The 24,692-nt window shown below is 41.0% G+C and overlaps 1 protein-coding gene across 2 annotated transcripts in view; it reads right to left on the bottom strand.

The window, feature by feature from the left end:
- Positions 1–1,185: 1,185 nt before the first annotated feature.
- col2a1b (collagen, type II, alpha 1b) overlaps positions 1,186–24,692 on the bottom strand; it is a 62,323-nt gene continuing 38,816 nt past the window's right edge. For both annotated transcript variants that reach the window (XM_076989581.1, XM_076989665.1), the window contains 30 exons: positions 24,009–24,107; positions 23,837–23,890; positions 22,318–22,416; positions 22,132–22,185; positions 21,745–21,798; positions 20,460–20,513; positions 20,147–20,200; positions 19,945–19,989; positions 19,165–19,263; positions 18,937–19,044; positions 18,524–18,577; positions 17,285–17,338; positions 17,106–17,159; positions 16,496–16,549; positions 13,530–13,637; positions 12,454–12,507; positions 12,318–12,371; positions 10,427–10,588; positions 10,082–10,189; positions 9,471–9,578; positions 9,035–9,088; positions 8,768–8,875; positions 8,409–8,462; positions 7,150–7,257; positions 6,926–6,979; positions 6,732–6,839; positions 5,671–5,959; positions 3,743–3,930; positions 3,365–3,607; positions 1,186–3,018 (listed from right to left, as the gene is read on the bottom strand). In XM_076989581.1, coding sequence (XP_076845696.1) covers positions 2,872–3,018; positions 3,365–3,607; positions 3,743–3,930; positions 5,671–5,959; positions 6,732–6,839; positions 6,926–6,979; positions 7,150–7,257; positions 8,409–8,462; positions 8,768–8,875; positions 9,035–9,088; positions 9,471–9,578; positions 10,082–10,189; positions 10,427–10,588; positions 12,318–12,371; positions 12,454–12,507; positions 13,530–13,637; positions 16,496–16,549; positions 17,106–17,159; positions 17,285–17,338; positions 18,524–18,577; positions 18,937–19,044; positions 19,165–19,263; positions 19,945–19,989; positions 20,147–20,200; positions 20,460–20,513; positions 21,745–21,798; positions 22,132–22,185; positions 22,318–22,416; positions 23,837–23,890; positions 24,009–24,107 — 2,883 coding nt within the window. In that variant the 3' untranslated portion in view covers positions 1,186–2,871. The remainder of the gene's footprint in view (positions 3,019–3,364; positions 3,608–3,742; positions 3,931–5,670; positions 5,960–6,731; positions 6,840–6,925; positions 6,980–7,149; positions 7,258–8,408; positions 8,463–8,767; positions 8,876–9,034; positions 9,089–9,470; positions 9,579–10,081; positions 10,190–10,426; positions 10,589–12,317; positions 12,372–12,453; positions 12,508–13,529; positions 13,638–16,495; positions 16,550–17,105; positions 17,160–17,284; positions 17,339–18,523; positions 18,578–18,936; positions 19,045–19,164; positions 19,264–19,944; positions 19,990–20,146; positions 20,201–20,459; positions 20,514–21,744; positions 21,799–22,131; positions 22,186–22,317; positions 22,417–23,836; positions 23,891–24,008; positions 24,108–24,692) is intronic.

The raw sequence follows: 24,692 nt of genomic DNA, 5'->3' as shown, positions 1-24,692 counted from the left end.
AAAGCACTGCCTGGCCTTGCAACTCAGCTTCCAACCTCTCAGCACTTACACTCACCATCTACCACAACTATAATCCCAACCCTAACCTAACTTTAATCTTAACCCTACTCTAATCCTAATCCTACTCTAACCCTAAGGCTAACAGAGGTGCAAGTCTCCAAGTGAAATATAATCCCCACCCTTTTTGTAATGAAAACAGAGAGGTTGAGAAGAATCTGCAGATTTAACAGGCCTCAGTGATTGGGCCGCTTGGACAAGACTGGCTGGGCCATAGTAATCTCAACCATCCAATAGATTTGGGCAAAACTGAAGAACTGCAAATCACTTTGTGTCCAGAGAGCAAAGGGGTGCTTTGAGGCTGTGCAGTTGTGGAAAAGGTTAGGTGGAGAGACACTGTGTGTGAAGAAGGCAGACAGGTAAGGGACAGAAGGGCTTTGGGTTGAAAGGAGAGAGGTAAGAGATGGATGGGGGATGGGGATGAGAAATACATGATGTGGAGCTATAGTACTCACTCCTAACACTCACCCTGGTCTGTTACTCTGCTGGTGTTAACCCTCACCCTGGTCTGTGTTACTCTGCTGGTGTTAACCCTCACCCTGGTCTGTTACTCTGCTGGTGTTAACCCTCACCCTGGTCTGTTACTCTGCTGGTGTTAACCCTCACCCTGGTCTGTGTTACTCTGCTGGTGTTAACCCTCACCCTGGTCTGTGTTACTCTGCTGGTGTTAACCCTCACCCTGGTCTGTGTTACTCTGCTGGTGTTAACCCTCACCCTGGTCTGTTACTCTGCTGGTGTTAACCCTCACCCTGGTCTGTGTTACTCTGCTGGTGTTAACCCTCACCCTGGTCTGTTACTCTGCTGGTGTTAACCCTCACCCTGGTCTGTGTTACTCTGCTGGTGTTAACCCTCACCCTGGTCTGTTACTCTGCTGGTGTTAACCCTCACCCTGGTCTGTTACTCTGCTGGTGTTAACCCTCACCCTGGTCTGTTACTCTGCTGGTGTTAACCCTCACCCTGGTCTGTGTTACTCTGCTGGTGTTAACCCTCACCCTGGTCTGTTACTCTGCTGTAAGGAGATGACTAGCTGGGATCCTACTGCTTATCACTGAACAAACTGGTTCAACAGAAATGCATGGCATATAATCTAAAAATTTAATGAAAATAATTGATGAGCAAATTACATAGTCAATAGAAATAATTCTTTTATTGCTAATGTGAAAGATCAGGGGAAAAGACTGAAAACAAAGGTACAAGGTGACAATCACTGCACAAAATGAAAAATTATGGCTCTACCATGCTTAAACTATTTGAAGAAAGAACAACAAAAGCAATTTTACATAAATGAATGGTCTCTATAATTCTCATCTGTTTGAGTGTGCTTTTTAATTTCAAGAATAAAAATGGAGAAACAGTCCATAATTATTTCCCCTTATATAAAATGTAATGAACTTCCCCTGAAAGTATTGTTACACATGCAAAAACCCCACATCACTCAGTAAACAATAGGTGCAGAAGCAAGGCAGGTTTGTTCATGTTTCTTCTTCTCTTTGAAGAACTGAAGAATTGATCAAATTTGATCAAATACAATTGTTAGGGTACAAAAAGACCCACCTCACCACCACCAACCAAAGGAAAAAAAACATCTATGATAAAAAAACCATCTAGTATATAGGGGATTAAAAACACAAAAATAAATAAAAACAAAAACCAATGCCATAAAAAAAAGAAACAACAAAAATCCATTAATCCGTTTAGTCTAATTTACATTTATCAAAACTAACATAAGTATATAATAATAATAATAATAATAATAATATACACCCTCATGTATTCATAAAGACCTTTAAATGTGCCACTGCTGGTTGATTTTTTCTTTTCCTTGAGCAATGATGCTTGTTAGCCAAATGGGTGCTGGAGCATACGGTAACCCCATGACCCCATGACCCTGTCATGTAACGAGGGAAAGGAAAACACAATGGCACTTTAATGAAAGCCTCTCAACTTTTACCTTTGACATAGGTGATCCCATCAAGATTCTATAAAACTGAATTCATAAATGAAATGTGACTTTTCTTACATTTATTTTCTCAGATGTCTTTGTTCTATTAGCATGAGGTAGCTTAAAAGAATTACAATAAGGGATTTAATCAAAATATAAATGCTATCGGTTTGAGAGTTAAGATGTCTCATTAGCATTTTCATGAAGGTGTGGTGGATTTTCCTTCAGTTTTTATACAAAATATTTCTAAAATTAAAACCTACTTTTCAAACAAGGTGTATATGTATGCAAATATCACATATATACTGTATATACACTTTATCTATTTATCTAGATGTCTATGTACGTATGGTGGTTTTATTACAGGCGGTTTAACAATAGCACCACTGATAGCACATAATGGCATTTGAAAAATCTACATGGCAAAGGTATGAACACTTGCCCTTAAATACTGGGCTTTAGTTTGTTAGTGTTTTTAGGCCATTCGGAGAAAAGGTGAAAAAATGTGAGTCGATTATAGCCACAGAGAAAGGGACCTTGTAAAAAAATATACAGACACAACAGGAATAGCACCTTATCAATAAATAAATAATACAAGTACATGCATTTCATTATCTTTTGTTACTCTGGCATGTTTCCTTTTTTGAGCAGATTTGTCCAGGGAGAAGTGGGGGGGGGGGTCTGAAGATAACCGCATGCGGGCAGCTGGTGGCTATCAGTGCAGGTATCCTAACATTACATTTTGAAAATAGTTTTTGGAAAGTCCTGCTAAAAAAACAGACAAGTCTTGATCTTCATTTTCCTTTTCTTTAACTCCTTTTTGAAGGTGTTGTTTTTTATTTTGTTTTCATGTTTTCCCCATGCATTCCTCTTTATAAAAAGCAGACTGCACCAACATCAACTCCAAACTCCTGATTCGCTCCACCAATGTCCATAGGCGCAATATCTACAATGGGAAGACGGGAGGTCTTCTGTGACTTGTACTCGATCACTGTCCTGCCCCACTGGCCTGTGTGACTCTGCAAGGAAGAGGCAAAATAAAATCAATGGAATAATGATTATTGTAGTCTAAATGTCTGATCACACTAAGCTGAGCCCGAAAGACAATGAATCTGTTAAGACCTGATTTGCAATGCAAAAGCATATATCAAACGAAGATTTTAAAGGATTTTAAGGTGTTTAGTAAAGCACAGAATTAGTGCCTACCACTGCATCAATTTGCTCACTCATATTGACAGAATTGTAGCAATCCCTTAATGTACGTAGACCCAACATGATGAACTCCTCATTTGGGTGTTCACTATCTTTCAGAGAATTATGAGACTCCTTTAGTTATCAACAGTATACATGTGTAGGGCTCCTCACCATACAGCCATCCTCTAGCACACTGTATCGGAACCGACTGTTGCCTTCAGCTCTAATCTCCACGTCATTGGAGCCTTGCAGAAGCAGAGCCTTCTTCAAGTTGCCTGTGGTCTGGTCCATGTAAGCGACACTATTTCTGCAGTGATATGTGAGGTTCTGGGAAGCCTCTGTGGACAGCAGTCTCAGGAAAGTCATCTGGATGCTGGCAGTGTTAGGAGCCAGATTATCATCCCCATAAGTGAACTGTTGGTGCAAGAGTTGGAAATATGTGAGTATGACACATGACAGAAACAACATCATCATTATCTCACATACACATACTGTAATTTTTGGCACCACAGTGAAAAAACTGTGAAACAGAAGATCACTGTAACTTACATGGAAACCACCATTCATGGTCTCCCCAAACCAGACGTGTTTGCGGTCGTTGCTCTTGGTGCTCCACCAGTTCTTGCGGGGGATTTTGTCAGGTTTAGAATGGACACAAGTTTCACCAGTTTCCATGTTACAGAAGACCTTCATGGCATCGATGGTGCAACCCTGGTTAGGATCGATCCAATACTCTCCTGGCAAGAGTTATGGCAGAGAAGTTGACGGTTGATGTGGTGATCAATTCCTTAGTACAGTGGTTCTCAAACTTTTTAGACAAAGTACCACCAACTGTCAAACGAAAAACCTCCACGTACCACCTACTAGCTGTTTGGCAAGTTTAAGTTGTTGACGGGGGTGGCGGGGGGGCGAATGTAAATTGTTACCGGGAGGATGTAAAATAGACACGAATTAAGTATTAGGCTATATCACGATGGTTGGCGCCAGAGCGAACTAGTAACTCATTGAATCATAGATGTGGATCAGAGGTAAATAAACTAGATTTTTTTTTGTCGACGTGAGAAATCGGATGTGTGGCGTGTGAAGACGGTCAAATGCGTGTGTTTCACGCATTTGGCAACCCTGCTCATTACACACATATGTTATAATGTAGTTCTCCTGTAGTTCGTGTTGGTAGTGGTTGGTTTACAGCACAAAAAGTCTTCGTGCGACATGCCCTCATACTCATATCGCACGTAAACGAGCAAGTTGGCTAAATCTGCGACATCTAGGGATTCATCTAACTGCAGTGAGAAGCATTTACTCATTTTAATTCTCTCGGTCAATGTTTGTCTGACGTTGTCCACCATTTCATCAATTCTGCGAGTGACCGTGTCGTTTGAAAGATGCACCAGGTCGAACTGTTTAGCGACATTTTCTCCGCACATAATACGAGTAATCCCTTTTAGTTTCTGAATTTCAGCACTTGTCATAATTCTGTTTTAATTAAAAAAATGTGTTGTGTAAAAAAAAAAAAAAACCTCAAAGCATCTTTTATTTTCCGAGTTCATCTGGCGTACCACCGCGGGGTGCTCTGCGTACCACCAGTGGTACGCGTACCACAGTTTGAGAACCACTGCCTTAGTAACACTGTACTTTCCCTTTTTGATAGTGACTCATGACTCATAATATATCTGTGTTACTGAAGCAAGGGCCTCAGCCATTCTTAAAGTAACCTCTTTGGTTTTAATGCAGTGCATTTAAATTAGCTTTACCAACTGAACCACCTTTGTAACTCAACACCACAAGGTGTTGCTCTTTGCTTAGAATTCAATTCCCAGAATCCCATACCACTGACCATGCCTTCGAACTCAGATTATGAAGCACACACTTGCATTAGGTTTTTCCATTAGCCTGTATGTTAAAGCCTTTTTACTCTCTCCAGTGCTCATCACTGCATCTCTAAGCCTGATTCTGGTTACTTATCTGTTTACCACTATCACACTGATGAACAATTACTGCACTATATGCTCTACTGTGCTTTCTTACACACTGTGTTATGCTGAAATATATTTTCATTTGATTCTACTTATTATTTTATAATACATTTAAAAATGCATTATTTTATTTAATTCTACTGTATTCTGTTTCTCTTCCACTCTATTCAGCGTTGCTTTCTGCTATCGGTTTGCACATTAAATACGTCCTATTCAGTGGTTGCATGTGTGTGGTTTTGTAGTGTATAAACTTATTCTGTACCAACATCTATACTATAAATATGTACAGAATAAGACCAGATTATTCTTCTGATTGTCTTCTTATTACTAAAGCTTGTGTTTTGACCTAGACTGTTTAATGTTTTTGCTTTATTTATTGTGCCCTGGTTTCTTCTATACTTCTGTTTAACTGACTGATTTACATTTCTGAGGCACTATGAGTGTTTTTTTCTGAAATATCTGGTCTGGTGTGCTAGTGTTTTTTCAGTAGGGTCCACTCACCGCTTGTCCAGTCTGGGTGGCACATCTTCAAGTCTCTGCAGGTGCGTGCAGGGTTCTTCTTGGTACCATCAGGGCTGCGTATGCTCTCAATCTGGTTATTGAGGGACTTGAGGGTGGCGTCCACCTCAGCGTCGTGTTGCCGGAGCCCCCCAGCAGCCTGGTCAGCTCTCATGTACCTCATGGGATCAGGGGCTTTCTCAAGGTGAGACAGGCCGGCAAAGGCAGACATATCGATTCCAGGTCCAGGAGGACCAGGAGGTCCAGGGGGCCCAGGATTACCAGGAGGACCCTAAGAGAGGACAGAGAATGAGTGATTTGTACAATCATGATGCAGAAGGTACTGTACAGCCTCTGGAAGAACATCTCCTCATCTCTTCATGCACACGCTGTACTATAAACAAATCTGAGTGTAAGTTTTGCTCTGAACTAGACATCAGGAATGATATCATTAGCTCTAGTTCTAAAATATAAAAATACACATGGTGCCCACAATAGACATCAGACTAGGCACATCAGAAATGATCTTGAAAAAGAAAAAAGGTAATGAGAGGTCTCATGTTTTCTCTCTCCTTATATTTTATTGTATGGTCCTAGTGATTAATGTTTTCTGATTTATTAAAAAAATTGGTTATAAATCTACTTTTACTAGTGGGCCGCCCAATGGAAGATGGGATCCTTTTTGAGTCTCTGTCCTTCCAAGGTTTCTTCCTAATCTCTGCCTAGGGAGTTTTTTCTTGCCACTGTCGCCCCTGTCTTGCTCATTAGGGGTCTGGACCCATGTGATTGCAAAGCTGCTTTGTGACAACATGTGTTGAATAAAGCACTATATAAATAAATTTGACCTTTGACCTACGAGACAAGGCTATTAAGGTGTTCTTGCAGACAGCCCAATGTGTATATTAAAATTGTTAACAATAGGCTGTTTATATTTTTGATATTTAATGAGTTTCCATGCTGCTTTACTTCTAAACATGTAGATTTTTTTATGTAGATTTGGGGGGTGGGTGGTAACTGCAACACTTATTTTACAGTAACGTTGCATATATAGCTGTGACACTCACAGCCGGGCCAGTCTCTCCAGAACGGCCACGGGGTCCAGGAGGCCCGGTTGGGCCAGGCAGGCCATTGGATCCATCTTTTCCAGATGGACCGACAGGGCCCGGTGGTCCCTAGAAAGAGAGAGTGTGAGAACGGGTAAAGCAGAGTTCATGTCCTGCTGGTTTGTGTGCAGTGTGACATGTCTGAATCCACCCACTCGTGCTCCACTGGGTCCAGCAGGTCCTACAGCTCCCTGGTCACCAAGCTGGCCCTGTGTGTGGACAACAAACGCTTTGAGTAAACACATTACAACATTAAAAAGTCCTAAAGGTCTGTCACTACAGTGCATGTACCCTTAAAATTATATTATCTGTGCCCTTAGACTTAACCATATACCTACATATGTGATATAGACAGCTTTACGAAGACAAATTGACCTACTGGAGGCCCAGGGAGACCCTGGAGACCTGTGAATCCCCTGTGACCCTTCTGACCCCTCTCTCCAGAGTCTCCAGACTCTCCTTTATCTCCACGGGGTCCTTGCGGTCCCTGTTGGTTAGAGAAATAGCATTCATAGTCATCAGCAGGCCCGTTGACAGTCTTGCTGGGGCCCGAGACAAGAAAGTTTCATGTGCCCCCCCCGGCTTACGTCATTTGAATTTTCTCTGTAGCAGACAATCCTTGTGTTAGGTCATATAGTATATAATACAGCCACACATCAGCTGTTTCTGACAGCTGACTGGTTTATACTTGACGTGTCGCGAGCGGCGCGAGGGTCCGCGCGGCGAAAATGAAGTAATCGCAGTGGCACCGAACCTGCGCGAGGGTCTCGATTCTTCGCGAGGTCGTGCACCTCTCGAATTTTCTAACTTCGCGCGCGCCGCGCTTCAGCGCAATGAACAAAGTCACGTTTGCAGGGTTCATACACCTTTATAAGGTGGAATTCAAGCACTTGTACGTCACTTTAAATGTCCATTTCAATATTTCCCTGAACGCTAAACATAATTAAGTTAAATATTTATACATATACTCGAAATAATTTGCTTTTTATTTACATTATTTAATGGTTGTTTATTTTCAAAACGCCCAATCTTAACGTCTTCACGTTCTCTCATTTTTCGTCCTGGAATTACATTTGTTGTGAAACGAAGTAGTACTTTAGTCTAAATTCCAGCTCTTTTCAAATACATTAAAATTCGACTTTCTTTTCTGCGCTCCAGATTTCTGTATTTACTTTAACTATCCACCACTGTATTTCCCGCTGTTGGACGGGTACCAGCCAGCTACGGTCGATGCTGGATCAAACCATTTTTCAGTGGGAGGCGGGGGTGTATGCACTTAATGGAAATATGCAGATAGGTAAAAAAACATATATTTTAGCCATTGAGCTTATGTTGAGTACAAAAATTTATATTAATGAAAGATTTCAAGATTATTTAAAATTATAGACTTTAAATAAAAAATAAATTGCTGGGCTCTTTGATGGGCCCCCCTGGCCCTGGGGCCCGGGACAACAGACCCGGTTGTCCCCCCCTGTCGACGGGGCTGGTCATCAGTATGGCACTAATAATAAATTCATTTCAGTGGATCTTTCATTGGATGTCTTTGATAAACCACTTATTTTAGATATACTCATCAACACCTCAGTCATGTTCTTAACATCCATTCTGACAAGAGTGTATAAGGCCAGAAACACTCACAGCCATTCCTCTTGCTCCAGCAGGTCCTGGAGGTCCAGCAGGTCCTTTGGGTCCCTATTAAAGAGCAAAGTTATGAGCAGCTTAGTGTAGCCGGCACCTGCTGGGCGTGGTGTAGTCTGTAGTCTCCATATTTGGCGTGGTGTAGCCTATACTCTGTCCTGACTACTCTGCACTTGGATTCCTAAGGTCAGGTGGCTTGCCCTTGGTTCAGCTCTACCTTCACAACCCCTGTACATGATGATCTACATGTCATCTACATGTGCAATTTATTCTTTTAGGAATAAACAGGGATAAAGGTCAAAGCACTTCACTGGATCCTGGCCACAGACACCAAACAACAAAGCAGAACATATACTTACAGCCTCTCCTCTGTCTCCCTGTTTACCAGTGGGACCAACAGGGCCTGAGACACCAGGAGCGCCCGGGGCACCAGGAGCTCCCGCCGAGCCGGTTTCACCACGGTCGCCCTTAAACACGGCAAAGTGGGCCAGTAAGCCAGGACTATGTGTACGGCACACAGCCATATATGTCAATGTATAATAAACATACGAGCATTAGAGTAAATAAGCAAAGCAACAAGCTAGTTAAGAGAATGATCTGGTGGTAAGTAAGTAGTGAGGTCCAACCTTAATCCCCGGGGATCCATCCCGGCCAGGAGGACCATCAGATCCGGGGTTGCCCTAGACAACAACAAATAGTATTCATATTTCATTGTTTATTGAACTTTTAAATTCATATATTTACATAATTTTAATTTGAAAGAATCTGACTGCAAAAAGTACTGTACTGTAACAACCAAATAATTAAATAATCAATTATTCTAACTGATGCAGTCAGGATTGACTTATAACCTGCAATCAGGATTCACTTAGAACCTATAGTCAGAATTAATTTAGACCCTTCACTCAGGATTCACTTTAAAAGTGAGAATCTTAATGTTATTGCATATTATTGTTTGTTACATTATGCACCCTAAACCTAACCCATTCAGAACCTTGATCTATCAGTGCAAAGACACAGCTAAATCCTAACCTTAGATAATGTTAGTGTCTATTGTCTAACCTCTCGACCGGGCTCTCCAGCAGGTCCTGTTAGTCCAGGAGATCCTACAGGTCCAGGAGGTCCACGATCTCCAGGTCCTCCTGACGTTCCCTGCTTTCCAGGCTCTCCCTGCAAACAGATTATTACATGAGATGTTATGATAAAACATCATGTCTGATATATGTTACATGAACTAGGAGCTGTCACCCTCTCTGTATCATTCTATGGGCTGCTTGAATGTCTGCATGAATGTACTGCATGTCTGCAAAGCAAAGCATTTTGTATGTGATATGGATGGTGTTGTGTATATAAATGAGCATTGCTATAATATGGGTAATTGTTGTAATGTAGTAATATTGACATTGTTGTGTATATGAATGAGTGAATCTCAATGAAAGTACAATATTCTGTCTTTTGTAACAAAAATACAACTATCACATTACCATTTTTTAGGGTGTCTGTACTGTTTTTCAACATTTTATATCCAAACAAACATCTTTTAATCTCTGTTGACTACATAGTAATTCAATATGTGCAATTGATTTCAACAAGGCTGGAAGCACACAGGATGTCACATCAATATAGTAATGGGAATTATGAGTCCCAAAGAAAGCAATGTGGCTGTCACATACAGAAGGTCCAGGGAGACCAGGGAAGCCTCTTTCACCACGCTGGCCAGGCAGACCAACAATACCACGCTGTCCAGCAAGACCCTGAGGGCCTGACGGGCCATCTGGACCCTGGGACAGAATATAGACATATTCAGATTTAACCATACCTCCACTAAACAAGGCAACATAAAAATCTGTTATCAATAAATCATAATTTTATCATCAAAAAATCATTATGGATAATTATTATTATTAATGTTATATAATCTATATGACATTTAGGGAAGGAAGACCATTTCTCACAATAGTCTCAAGTTTAAGAAACTATATTTAGTCATCTTTGTCATATTTGTGAAGGTTACTCACATGAGGGCCATCTTCCCCTGGGTCTCCCTTCTCTCCAGGAGGACCTGCAGGACCACGCAGGCCAGAGTCACCCTGTCTGCCCGGGGGACCACCATCTCCACGCACACCTTTAGGACCATCCTTTCCTGGAGGACCAGCTGGACCAGCTGGGCCAGGGTTACCCTGAAAGAGCAAGAGCGAGACAGACCCAGAATAAGATGTGGTGTGGGTCAGAATAAAATAATAATTGTAAGTTAATTGGTTTGTAGGTTAATATTGATTTACAATTAGGCAAAAAAGCATGGTGCATATGTTTCCACTTATCATCTCTTTATAGGAACCTTTTCTATCTTTGTTATTTGTTTACAATAACATTGAATAATTGTTTAAAACTTATACAAATAGGATCAGGGTATATATTTATGGGGTTAGGATATATATATATATACACACTGCTCTGGGAAAATAAACCCCACTGTACTACAGGAGTAGTCTGGAAGGGGTTCTCCACTGGATTAGGGTATCCAGGTATGAAGATCACACTCCATTGTTTCATACAGCACCACTCTGTTGCTCAGGAGCCCTCATACATACATGGGGCTCTGAATAGAGAGGCTAGGGAGGACATAGAGTGGACGGCTAGCTGGATAACGTTTCTGTTATCAGAAACACAATATCAGAATACCCTATATTCAGGAGATACTCGTCTTTGGCTGATAGCGTTTGACCCATGGTCAGGACATACTTATTTTCAGCTAATAGCGGTTTGACCCATGGTCAGGAGATAGCAGTTGGTCAGGAGATGTGGTCAGGAGATACTCATCCTGTGCAGTAGAGGGTGCTGTTCCTGCAACACCTGGACCACGTGCTGCTACCTTGTCCTCTATACAAAACCACCATCATGATGTCATGATGTCAAGATGATTTTGGTGTCCATTGACGGCCATAAGAGGATGGGTCTCCCCTTTGAGTCTTGGTTCCTCTCAAGGTTTCTGCCTCATGCTCTAGGGACTTTTTCCTTGCCAATGTCGCCTTTGACTTGCTCACTGGAGGCTTGAACCCAGACACTTGTAAAGCTGCTTTGTGACAGCAGCTGTTGTAAAAAGCACTACACAAATAAATCTGACACCCTGCAGACACCCTGCAGACACACTGCAGACACCCTGCAGACACCCTGCAGACACACTGCAGACACCCTGCAGACATCGTGAAGACACCCTGCAGACACCCTGCAGACACACTGCAGACACTCTGCAGACACCCTGCAGACACACTGCAGACACCCTGCAGACACACTGCAGACACCCTGCAGACACCCTGCAGACACACTGCAGACACCCTGCAGACACCCTGCAGACACCATGCAGACACCCTGCAGACACACTGCAGACACCCTGCAGACACCCTGCAGACACACTGCAGACACACTGCAGACTCCCTGCAGACTCCCTGCAGACACACTGCAGACTCCCTGCAGACTCCCTGCAGACACCCTGCAGACACCCTGCAGACTCCCTGCAGACACCCTGCAGACACCCTGCAGACACACTGCAGACACCCTGCAGACACCCTGCAGACACACTGCAGACTCCCTGCAGACTCCCTGCAGACTCCCTGCAGACTCCCTGCAGACTCCACACCCCTCTGCAGTTGCCATTCCTTTCTCCTGTTCCTATTTCAGCTCTAATTTCTGCTGCTGTTCTGGTGTACATTGTGTGTATGTCTGGACATATCTCACAGTGACTCAATGCATGCTTTATGGCCTTCTTTCTGTTATATGTAAGTTAAAAAAATACATATTAGATTTCATATATTGGAATTATTTTGTGAACATTTTATTTTATGTCCTAATTGTTGTCCAGCTGAGTCAGGGTGAGGTTCACTAGAGGACATGATATTAAAGGACACTCACATTCGGACCAGGTGGACCAACTCTGCCTGCAGCTCCAGGGAAGCCAGTAGCACCCTAGTTGGAAAAAGCAGAGTGTGAGTCAATCATAAGCACTTTTCAATCTTCAACAATGTTCATGAAACCTATTTTTACTCACAGGAGGTCCCTGAGCACCACGAGCACCTTTAGGTCCAGAAACACCTGTTGGTCCCTAAAATGTTTTGAAGATGATTGAGAGAACATTATTATTTAATAAGAAACAAAAGATAACAGACAAAGGATAATAAGTCAATAAGTTCCCAACAGGGGAGTTAAGAGTACAAAGAAATGACTGTGCTGAAGTGACTCGTATCTAAATCTTTGCCTTAATAAGATCTTAACACAGATCTCACTTTTTTCAAGGCGGTGTGGACACACAAATCTTTGCCGGCATGCGTATGCCTGCCATTATGAGTCAGTGACCTGTTCATGCACAGCTCCCAAACTGATCCTATGTGCGAGAGCAAAGTGTGATGCACACACAAGCTACTGGTGCATCCATTTTACCAGTTTTAATATCATGAGTTGTCTTGCAAACATGACACTCTTTGTTGCTGGTGATGCAAGTCACTTGTGCATAAACATACCGATGATATTTCATAGGACAGATGTGTTCACTTTACTGCTAGATACGTGTAACTTGCAATAATCAGTGTGGACCGTCAGGACAAACAAATCCAGTCTGAGCAAAAACTGAAAAATATGGCTTGTACTGTGAATGTAGCTTAAGGCTGTGATGCTTGATGCAGATGCACTCATGCGCACAGCTATGAAGACCATCAACTATTCTGTCAAACTGAACTGATGGAGACGCAAACCTTTGAAAATTCATTTGTATGTATTTCTAATCTTACAACATTCTCAATGTTCTCCACATTCTTTAATCTACATTAAAGAAGAATCTACATTGTGAAGCTTCTGACATTAGTTTTGGTCAGACATGACTGTATCATATGGTGCATACTGCAACAATCATTATCAAGAGCAAATAACTGATACTGTGCTTTTAATATGGCACACAAACTCCAATTATCCTCAATTATCCTATGAAGCTTCACAAATCCTTTGTATTAATGATTAAGATATGCAAATATATAAAATCTTTATTAGAAGAAAGTTGTATGACATATTACTTTTGTTTTTATTATTAAAATCAGTGTATAGTGTTAGATAGACTGGAACATTGTATATTACCTGAGGTCCTGGTGCTCCAGAGGGCCCTTGAGGTCCAGGGGCCCCTGCGTCTCCTTTCTGCCCACCCTCCCCCTGCTCGCCTTTGATCCCGGGTTGACCATCAGCACCCTAAGGGAAAAAACAGGCTGATTATAATGATATATTCATAGCTGCTTAAAGTCAAAGTCAAAGTCAAGAGATATCTGTCTGGTGATTATGTTTGAAATCTGGTGATAATATTTGAAATATATTTGGATTATTTAATAAGGACATAAAAAAGCTAAAATATTATTATATAATGACAGTTATTTGTCTCCTCTGCAAACACCTCTCTTGCTAATCTATTCTTCTTTTTTTCAAATCTAAGCAAAATAACACTTTTTTGAGCTCAGGGGAGACTTAAAAAGTAAACAGAGCTTGTTTCTGTCACAAGTATTGATCTTCAAGCTGAATTCAGAGAAGGCCCTTTACTTTAAATAGGCAACATTTTTATCAGAATATGTTATCATTTTATCATATCACATCAAACCCACAAAGTAAACACTCTCTTGTTTACATCACACCCACCAATTAAACACTATATCTTGTTTACATCAAACCCATCAATTAAACACTATCTCTTGTTTACATCAAACCCACCAATTAAACACTCTCTCTTGTTTACTTCAAACCCACCAATTTAACTGTCTCTCTTGTTTACTTCAAACCCATCAATTTAACAGTCTCTCTTGTTTACTTCAAACCCACCAATTAAACACTCTCTCTTGTTTACATCAAACCCACCAATTAAACATTCTCTTGTTTACATCAAACCCACCAAGTAAACACGCTCTCTTGTTTACTTCAAACCCATCAATTAACCGCGCTCTCTTGTTTACTTCAAACCCACCAATTAAACACACTCATTTACATCAAATCCAGCATGTAAACATGCTCTCTTGTTTACATCAAACCCACCAATTAAACACTCTCTCTTGTTTACATCAAACACACCAAGTAAACACTCTCTTGTTTACATCACACCCACCAATTAAACACTATCTCTTGTTTACATCAAACCCATCAATTAAACACTATCTCTTGTTTACATCAAACCCACTAATTAAACACTCTCTCTTGTTTACTTCAAACCCACCAATTTAACTGTCTCTCTTGTTTACTTCAAACCAGAGGTGGGACCAAGTCAGTGTTTTGCAAGTCTCAACTAAGTCCAAGTCTTTATCCTCAAGTCCCGAGTCAAGTCTCAAGCAAAGACAGTCAACTCAAGTCAAGTCTCGAGTCAAGACAGGCAACCATCAAGTCAAGTCCCAAGTCTGAAACTTGGAAGTCCTTTCGAGTCTTTTTTTTTACAGGCACCAACGCTTTACGAATGCTACGCTGATGCGTTTCTTTACTCGTTTTGTTGGTGTCCGCCAGCCAAAAGATGACAGATCATTTACATTTTATCTTCTCTTATTTACATAAATGTACTTAAACAAGAATGTTTCGTTACATCATTTTACACGAAAATAGCAAGCTTCATCGTAAGCAAGATGCTGTCATTACGAATGGTTATTCTAAACATTTGGATAAAATGTTTAAATATAGACTAATAAAAGGTTAGGATTATTTTTTCATTGTTTTCTGTTATTGTGGGGTCACGGTGTACTATTGTTACCTGGAGATTCAGTGGGGTCACATATTCTAATGGCTGCCGTCAGAATTGGTGACCCCAGTTAAAAAGGCTCACCTGTACATCCCATTCATGATTTCTTTGTTGGCTGCAATGGTGAGGGGATGGTAAATCTTGTTTACGTAATTAAGAGACGATAAAATGTAAATATAAACATCTGTCATATTTTGGCTCGTGGACACCAACAAAACGGGTAAAGAAAGTGCATCAGCGTAGTTTACGTAGCATTCGTAAAGCGTTTGTGCCTCTGAACAGAAACTGTGAAATAGCGCCCCCTGTGGTCAGACGGTCACAGAATCTGGTGTAACACCGGTCTGCGTCAGAAGGACGGAAATGAAATTAATGGGGCGCACTTTATAAATATTAATATGCGTTTTAAAATTTAGATTTGGGGTAAAAAAAAATCAAGTCTTTGCAAGTAAACAGGTTCAAGTCCAATTCAAGTCCCAAGTTATTGGTGTAAAAGTCCAAGTCAAGTCTAAGTCTCTGAATATTTTTTCAAGTCAAGTCAAAAGTCTTAATATTAATGACTCGAGTCTGACTCGAGTCCAAGTCATGTGACTCGAGTCCCCACCTCTGCTTCAAACCCATCAATTTAACAGTCTCTCTTGTTTACTTCAAACCCACCAATTAAACACTCTCTCTTGTTTACATCAAACCCACCAATTAAACATTCTCTTGTTTACATCAAACACACCAAGTAAACACCCTCTCTTGTTTACATCAAACACACCAAGTAAACACTCTCTCTTGGAGGAAGACCCACCAATTAAACACTCTCATTTACATCAAACCCAGCATGTAAACATGCTCTCTTGTTTACATCAAACCCACCAATTAAACACTCTCTCTTGTTTACATCAAACCCACCAAGTAAACACTCTCTCTTGTTTACATCAAACCCACCAAGTAAACACTCCCTCTTGTTTACATCAAACCCACCAAGTAAACACCCTCTCTTGTTTACATCAAACCCACCAAGTAAACACCCTCTCTTGTTTACATCAAACACACCAAGTAAACACCCTCTCTTGTTTACATCAAACACACCAAGTAAACACTCTCTCTTGGAGGAAGACCATGCACCTGCTTAATTTTTCTCAATAGGATGTTTTAGGTGTTTAAAATTAAGTTGCCCTTAATGTTTAACCCATGATATTAATTCACAACAGATCTATCATAAATCCTCACAGGATTGCCCATATTTTTACTGTTCAGCTTGTATGTATATTGTTAGACTATTAGCCAGCAGTTGCTACAGAAGCACATTGTAATGGTGTGACAGCAGGTATAGGCTGAGAACAGCTGCACTCACAGGAGGACCAGCAAACCCAGCAGGACCGGACGGCCCAGTCTCACCCCGGTCACCCTGTGGAACAAAACAAACAGGTGGAACAAATGACAGCTTTTTATAGGATCCTGACAATGTGCTTATTACAACAGGTGCATCTCATTGTTTTTATAAACGTGCACTATTGCATTATTATTATTATACAACCTGAATGATTTACATTTTAATTTTAACTGTGATTTGCTTCCTTTCCTCTAAATGTTCCAAACATTGATACTAGGTACATTAAACTATCTCCCTGGGTCTTTGGATGTGACATACTCCATCACTACCATACTCTGCCGTAAAGCTCTTGACCTTCTCACTGTTTGTAGACATTTTGAGCTTTGAAACCTTCTGGCTCATTCAGTTTGTATTCTTGCCTTCCTCAGATTTTACATGTTTATCTGTATATATCCCACTGGTTAATCACACTGGTTAAATACACTAAATATTCACAGCAAAAGAAAGATGAAGCTTACTGGATACACTGTTTCCTCTGTTTTAATTTTCACTCTTGGTAGGTTTATTTTCCACTATTCTGTATGGGCTTTGGGGGATATGTGCTAGTGTGTGAGAAGATACAGATACTTACAGGGGTACCACGAGCACCAGCAGGTCCAGAGGGTCCCGAGGGACCAGATTCTCCCTGAAGAACGAGACAGCATGGGCATCAAAGAGATGTAGAAAATGTCAAATCGACAGAAAATGACAAATCTGATGGAGATTTCTGTGAAAATACATATTACATTAAAATACAGAAGAGACTCTTACCTTCTCACCATTGGGACCAGCAGGGCCAGGAGGACCAATTGAGCCAGTCAGACCCTGAAAGATGTGAATTTTGTAAGTGTTACAGTATGGAGGCACCCTGCTGGCCACTTCCATCAGCAGTGGCAATTATTTCATATTGTCCTGTTGTGACGTTGTGTTCGTCTCTCGGGTGGGCGTGGCCCATTAGAGAACCCGACACTTGAGGGTTGTACGTATATATGTCTTGTATTTGTACCAGTTGACTGCTAGTTACTGCATCCTTAGTTTGGATTATGTCACAGCCTTTTCCCTGATATTGGTGTGATCACTTGCTTCTTTTTTTGCACTCCCTTGCCCTTCACAATAAGGAGCATCCTACAGACTGCTAATAATCAGAGGAGAATCCTACAAACTCCTAATTCAGGCGTGTCCTATAGACTGTTGATACTTACAGTGGTCAAGTGTCACGTAGGGCTACGCCTCCCTCTCCTAGCGGTCACTCTGGTTCCCTGTTCCTCGTGTCTGTGTTGTTCCCATTTATCCCGCCCAGCTTGTCTGTTGCCCTGGTTTCCCCTGTCCGCCACGCCCGTGTCGTCAGTGTTATCAGCTGTGTCTTGTTAGTTCCATGTACTTATAGTCCCTGTGTTTCCCTAGCCCCTTGTCGGTCTATTGTGGTATTCTGTTTCTCCGTTGTTTTGCCGTGCTTTGTTCGATTGTGGTTCTTTGTGCTCTGTTGTCTGTTCTTCGTTTCCCTGCCTTGTTGTTTTCATTCTACCTGTTAGTCATGCCCTTGTATTTGTCTTATCTGGATGGCTCTCCAGTTACGACTCCTGCCTGCCTTGTTGACTACGATTATGCCCTGTAATAAATCTCGCTCTTCTCAGCGTTTGTGTCCGTCCCCTCCCTCAACAGCGCACGCCGCGTTACATCAAGATTGCATGAATGTTAATTACATAATTTTGTAGTAAATATTTATTTTACAATGGTTAATATTTTGTGGTTGGAAAAACAATGAGAAATTATACTATTTAAATGGAAGAACTAAATGAAACTCCTTTCTTTTTGAAAACACAGAAAACACTTAAGATTCATTTTGAGTGAGAGTATTTACAATTTTTTTTATATAAAGAGGTTCCTTTTAAAATTCTTTTTAAACAAACAGAGACACACATTCAGTCATGTGACTGCAGTATGCTTGGTGCCAAGTGTTGATGTGGTGAGATTATGCAGTGAGTTCTGCTGCGTGGGTCTGGTACTCACCCGTGCACCATCTTTGCCAGCCGCGCCCTCAGGTCCCTTCTCACCATTATCTCCCTGTGGACGTGTTTAGAAAACATATTTCTAAAAAGCAGAAGCCTAATCTGTTTTGGGGCACTGGATTACATTTTTATTACACATCTATTATTTTATTTTTTAAGTTAATATTAATATTATTATTACTATTAATATTATTATTAACTGAAATTAAACAATAATAGTTATTCCTACCTGTCCTGGATAGATTATTAGTGTAAAAAGCTGTTTATATTGCTAAAGAAGCAATATAACCTAATTTGAATGATGTTCATAAAGCAAATGTATATTTAGCCACTGAGTCTGAATTTCCTCCATAGACCTCAGTCTTTGGAGAGAGAACAATATTTTTCTTTCTTATTATTAGTGTTTGTACTCACTCTGTCACCCTTTGGTCCCGGAACACCAGTGATTCCTCTCTCTCCAGGCATGCCTTGCAGGCCAGGGGGGCCCTGAGCACCAGGAGTCCCAGCCGGACCAACAGCTCCCTGGACATGAGCACAGATTCAATTTTAAACACTATACCCATTTGTTTTATAGTTGATAAACAACAAACTAAGATGTTCACAGAAAAGGCACAAAACTGAAGATAATGTGCTCTTGTTCACCTTAGGTCCATCGATTCCTGGGGTTCCCGGAAGACCACGTGGTCCCTGTAAACCCTGCGGTCCTGCACCTCCTCGCTCTCCTGGGAAACCACGCTCTCCCTGTGAGGGTGGAGTCATGGCAGGAGGTCAGAAATTTGCATATATACATTATTGTCACGTTGAGGACCCCGGCCCCTCCCCTTTGGGCATGTGTATACGTTGTCCACGTGCTTTGTCTGCGTCTGTCGACCGCCGTGGTGATGGATATGTCGTGCGATAATCTGTCTCACCTGTGAATCGTCTCGTAATCATGTGGGGCTAATGTGGTCTGTCTATTTAATGTGCGCTCGCGCAGTGTCCTGTGCTCGTCGTTGTCTAAGTCTACACGTTCTACGTATGTGTTTGATGTTCCTCGTGCGCTATTGCGCAATACGTGTTTGAATTAAAAGTTACGTTTGCTCCGCAACCCGAGGATTCTGTGTCTCGTCCTTGGCTGCGCCCGAACGTCACAATTATATACATTTAAACCAGGATTTTAGGCCTTATCATAAAAGAGAATTTGCACTTCTTCCTCAGCATGTATTATGTAATTAAATGCTATAATTCCAACATAAGCAGTGTGTGAGACAGGACATTGCATTTTATATAGTGGTACACAATATGGTCATACACAAAGCTGAAATCTCACATACAGATGCATTTTACTGCACAGTAGCAGAATCAGCATGTTTGCACACATGGGTTTGTTATATGGCAGCAAAAACATTGTGAATATGGGAAACAAAGGAGAAGTGGCCTCACTCTGGGTCCAGTGATCCCTGCACCTCCTGCTTCTCCTGGAACTCCCTGAACACAGAGGAGATGCATTAATATGAGTTTTATGTCCAGTGTGATCTGAATTTTATTATGTATATGTCAAAGAAATCATTAATCATCCAAGTCAAAGTACAACGGACAGTACCCAGACAATGATGTGTGTGGCCAGACCCTAGCAGACTCTTACCTGATCACCTGGCTTTCCCCCCTCACCAGGAGGTCCCGGAGGACCAGGCAGACCCTAAAAACACATGACAAATACTGGCACAATGTTCTCATTTCTGCCTGGACACTTACTAATCTAGTGTAAATACATATTTTGAAAACAACATATCTTTACATTTGTGATGCAGTATAAAATTAATAAATAAATTAATGTATTCATCTATTTGGCTTAGAATTGATCCAAAATCTATGAAGCTGTAGTGTCCCATTGTTTTAGGATCAGTGATTATATTAATAACATTTAAGTAGTGGTTCTCTCTAGTAGAAGCATTTACCTGGAAGCCTGGGGGGCCAGGCTGCCCTTGCTCTCCTCTCTCTCCAGCAGGGCCCTGCACAGCAGTTAAACACTCTCAGTGAGGCAACAATTCAGTAGACCAGTTAAACACACTCAGTGAGGCAACAAATCAGTAAACCAGTTAAACACTCTCAGTGAGGCAACAGTTCAGTAAACCAGTTAAACACACTCAGTGAGGCAACAATTCAGTAGACCAGTTAAACACACTCAGTGAGGCAACAATTCAGTAGACCAGTTAAACACACTCAGTGAGGCAACAGTTCAGTAGACCAGTTAAACACACTCAGTAAGGCAACAAATCAGTAAACCAGTTAAACACTCTCAGTGAGGCAACAGTTCAGTAAACCAGTTAAACACACTCAGTGAGGCAACAATTCAGTAGACCAGTTAAACACACTCAGTGAGGCAACAGTTCAGTAAACCAGTTAAACACTCTCAGAGAGGCAACAGTTCAGTAAACCAGTTAAACACTCTCAGTGAGGCAACAGTTCAGTAAACTAGTTAAACACTCTCAGTGAGGCAACAGTTCAGTAAACCAGTTAAACACTCTCAGTGAGGCAACAGTTCAGTAGACCCGTCTATTCATAGGAGCCATGGCACTTTCTTAATGACTGAACCACGTGGCAAAATCCACCTTGTACTCTCTCAAAAGAGAGACTTGCTTCTATTATTGATACACTAAGCACTTAAACATGATGATGCTGTATATTGTTCTAGGAAAAACATTTTCCAACTACTCTAAATGTTAAAAAACAGCTCATTGGCTATTCCTGCCTCAAATCTGAAGAGTCTCTTGTTCAGAAGGTCTTTCAAAATAGAAGTTTCAGACTTCTATTATTCATACACATTTCTACTTAGTCTATAATACAGTGGCTTTAGTTGTCAAACTACATGCCGATCTCAAACCTTCCCTTAATTTGCAAGATCTTAGATGTAGCTTTAACTCTCTCTTTCAGTCAAGGTTTGGACCTCATCATAGTACAGAGACAGTGCTGATCAAAGGAGCAAATTGCTGATCAAAGGAGTAAAGTGCTGATAAAAGGAGTAAAGTGCTGATAAAAGGAGTAAAGTGCTGATCAAAGGAATAAATGACCTGTTGTTGACTTCTGACCAGGGTTAAGTCTCTTTGCTTATATTGCTTGATCTCAATGCATAGATTCCAGCGTTTTACTAGATAGACTAGATGTTTATTAGTTTATAATAAACATTAATATCATTGAGGATTGTGTAAAGAACATCAGCATTGAAAAACCATATATACTTACAGCAGGTCCCGGGGGCCCAGCCGCACCTGTTTCACCATCTTTACCAGGAAGACCCTGGAGAAGGATTGTGTGTGTCAGAGAGAGTGTGTGTAAGAGAGCAGTGTGAGAGGTGTGTCAGTTCATTAATATAAAACAGTAGCTGTAACATGTTAATTAGCTTCAATAGTGCTTAAATCATATACATCTGTTAGGGGAAGAATGGGGATTGTTGATTTCACCTCAGGGTGTGACAGGGGATTAAATGATAGGTGGAATTGTGTGGTCAGAACCCCCCACTGTGTAGGTTTTTGAAACGAATGTTGCTGAAGGATGGATTCATTCACACAGTAAACACATTTCCGCCATGTATTACATGACTATACTCAGGCATAATAGATGATGACCTACCCGTAGCCCAGGAGCACCAGCAAGACCTTTCTCTCCCGCTTTCCCACCTTCACCCTACAGAACACAGAGAGGATCCACATGCACTGTATTTACACGAAATCTCACTATAAACATGTTTAGTAAATATGTGAATTAATGAAATAGTAATGTACAGAAACCATAACTTTCAAACATACTATAACTTACATTGCCACCCTTCGGTCCAGGGAAGCCCATGACTCCAGGTTGACCACGGGCACCTTGGGGACCAGGGGATCCAGGACGACCATCCTCACCAGGAGCTCCCTACATGGGAAGGACATGAGGTTGATGCCAGCTCAATATAACATAAACAAACATAACACATCTTAAGATTCTGAATGTATTTTTTCTCCAAATGACAAAAATATCTACAATGGTATTGAGTGATTAAGGGCATATTCAGAGCATTCTCCCTCATGGCTAAGTCATAACGCTCATGTATGTAGGGAGTGACACATTTCTGACCAATAACAATTCTCTACAAATCCAAGCAATGGAGGATGCTTTTGAAAGCTTTTTGCCACTGCATATAAGTATTTTGTTTACATGGTAGCAAATGAACAGACTGTATAGCCTGTGTGTTATTATCCCAAGATTTAAAAAAAGAAATGAAGAACTATGATGATGATACATTTAGCATCCTGGAGCATTCTCTCTGCTCAACACTGAGCAGATTCACCATGTTCTGATTCATTTTCAGAACTATGTAACCCTGTGTTACCACTTTTAACGTGACTTATTGCTTCTGCTTGTAAATATCATCCTCAAGACTTCACTATGGACTCATAAATAGAGCACACAACAGAATGAGATTAGGCTGCATGTGGCCTTTCAATTCAAACCAATTAATATAAGTTATCAGAATCAGACAATGTTTTAAAGGAAATTATAGGAATAAATAAAAAACCTATAATATCTAATACTGTAGAATATTAAGTAGTTTTAAATAAGGATGAAAAGGGTGTTTCATTGAACTAATGCAATAATACCAGCACTGGCAATGGCAATAACTTGCTTCCAAGAAAACTGAAAGACTAAATGCAAATGAGCAAACAGCAGCACACAACAGACGTATACTGCAACAGCGTTTGAGCAGAACATTTCCCTAACATTCATATGCAAAAGCAGAACAATTTACCCTTCAACACTACAGACACATGTACCAACACCTTTCCCATTCACATGTACCAACACCTTTCCCATTCACATGTACCAACACCTTTCCCATTCACATGTACCAACACCTTTCCCATTCACATGTACCAACACCTTTCCCATTCACATGTACCAACACCTTTCCCATTCACATGTACCAACACCTTTCCCATTCACATGTACCAACACCTTTCCCATTCACATGTACCAACACCTTTCCCATTCACATGTACCAACACCTTTCCCATTCACATGTACCAACACCTTTCCCATTCACATGTACCAACACCTTTCCCATTCACATGTACCAACACCTTTCCCATTCACATGTACCAACACCTTTCCCATCATTCCCTGCCTGAACGCCATATAGTAAAAAATTACAACTGGAGGTAGCAAAACTTCCACAATATCCATCCCCTTTTACAAACATTGTGCAATATAACTAAGCTTGGGGTTAGGGGTAGAGGTGTATGATTAGGGCTAAAGTGATATGGTTACGGGTAGGAGAAGGGGTAGTTATACTCACAGATGGACCTGCTTTGCCCTGAGGACCGGCATCACCTGGGCGGCCAGTCAGACCCTAAAAAGAAAGAAGAACCAGCATTATTTAACTCTCATAATGACAATCTCCAAATAATGGTATGTTAAAATAGAGACACATGTTTAGGTGAGTACGACAGAAGAATTTAGTGACTTACTCTCGCACCAGGAAGACCAGGCTCACCAGGACGGCCAGGATCACCACTGGCACCTTTAGGCCCAGAAGCTCCAGCTAGGCCTCGCTCTCCAGGGGCACCCTGGGTTTTGATTTACAGGTAAAGAAGATTAATATATCTTCTATGTTGGAGTCACCACTTCCCAACAAATGTTGATTTGTCCACTGGTTTCAGAACATGCCTTCAAATGAATACACTTACTAAAAGGTAACGTGGCATGAGTCACATCAGGCTAAGGACAGTGTTACAAAGCAAAAGAGGCACTTTCACACATTGTTGACATGAAGTTATTTCAATTAATGTGTAAGGCTGTCAGCAGGCTGAAGTTTGCAAGTCCTGAACAGTGAAATCAATATTTCCAAACTAGGCAAAGACCACATTATCTACATATATGGTGAGGACAGTATCACTGTCAATAATGACAATGCACATTGCTAATGCAGGAATCATGTAGGAATGCTTAGGTGAAATGATGCTCATGAGTGGACCATTACAGTCCCTTTATGACTGTCCAAACAAAAACCTTTCACATGTGTTCAAACACAGCATCCATCAAAGGAAATATTTAAAAAATTGGCTTTTGTGAATCTTACATTTTAATTAACTAAATTCACTCTTAACAATATACAATTTTAAAATGCATTTCATAAATGTAGAAGAGTTATT

The sequence above is a fragment of the Brachyhypopomus gauderio genome, chromosome 1 (genome assembly GCF_052324685.1).
Source record: "Brachyhypopomus gauderio isolate BG-103 chromosome 1, BGAUD_0.2, whole genome shotgun sequence".
Lineage (NCBI taxonomy): Eukaryota > Metazoa > Chordata > Actinopteri > Gymnotiformes > Hypopomidae > Brachyhypopomus > Brachyhypopomus gauderio.
The sequence above is the reverse complement of the archived record's forward strand: the minus strand, read 5'-3'. Positions and strand labels throughout refer to the sequence as shown.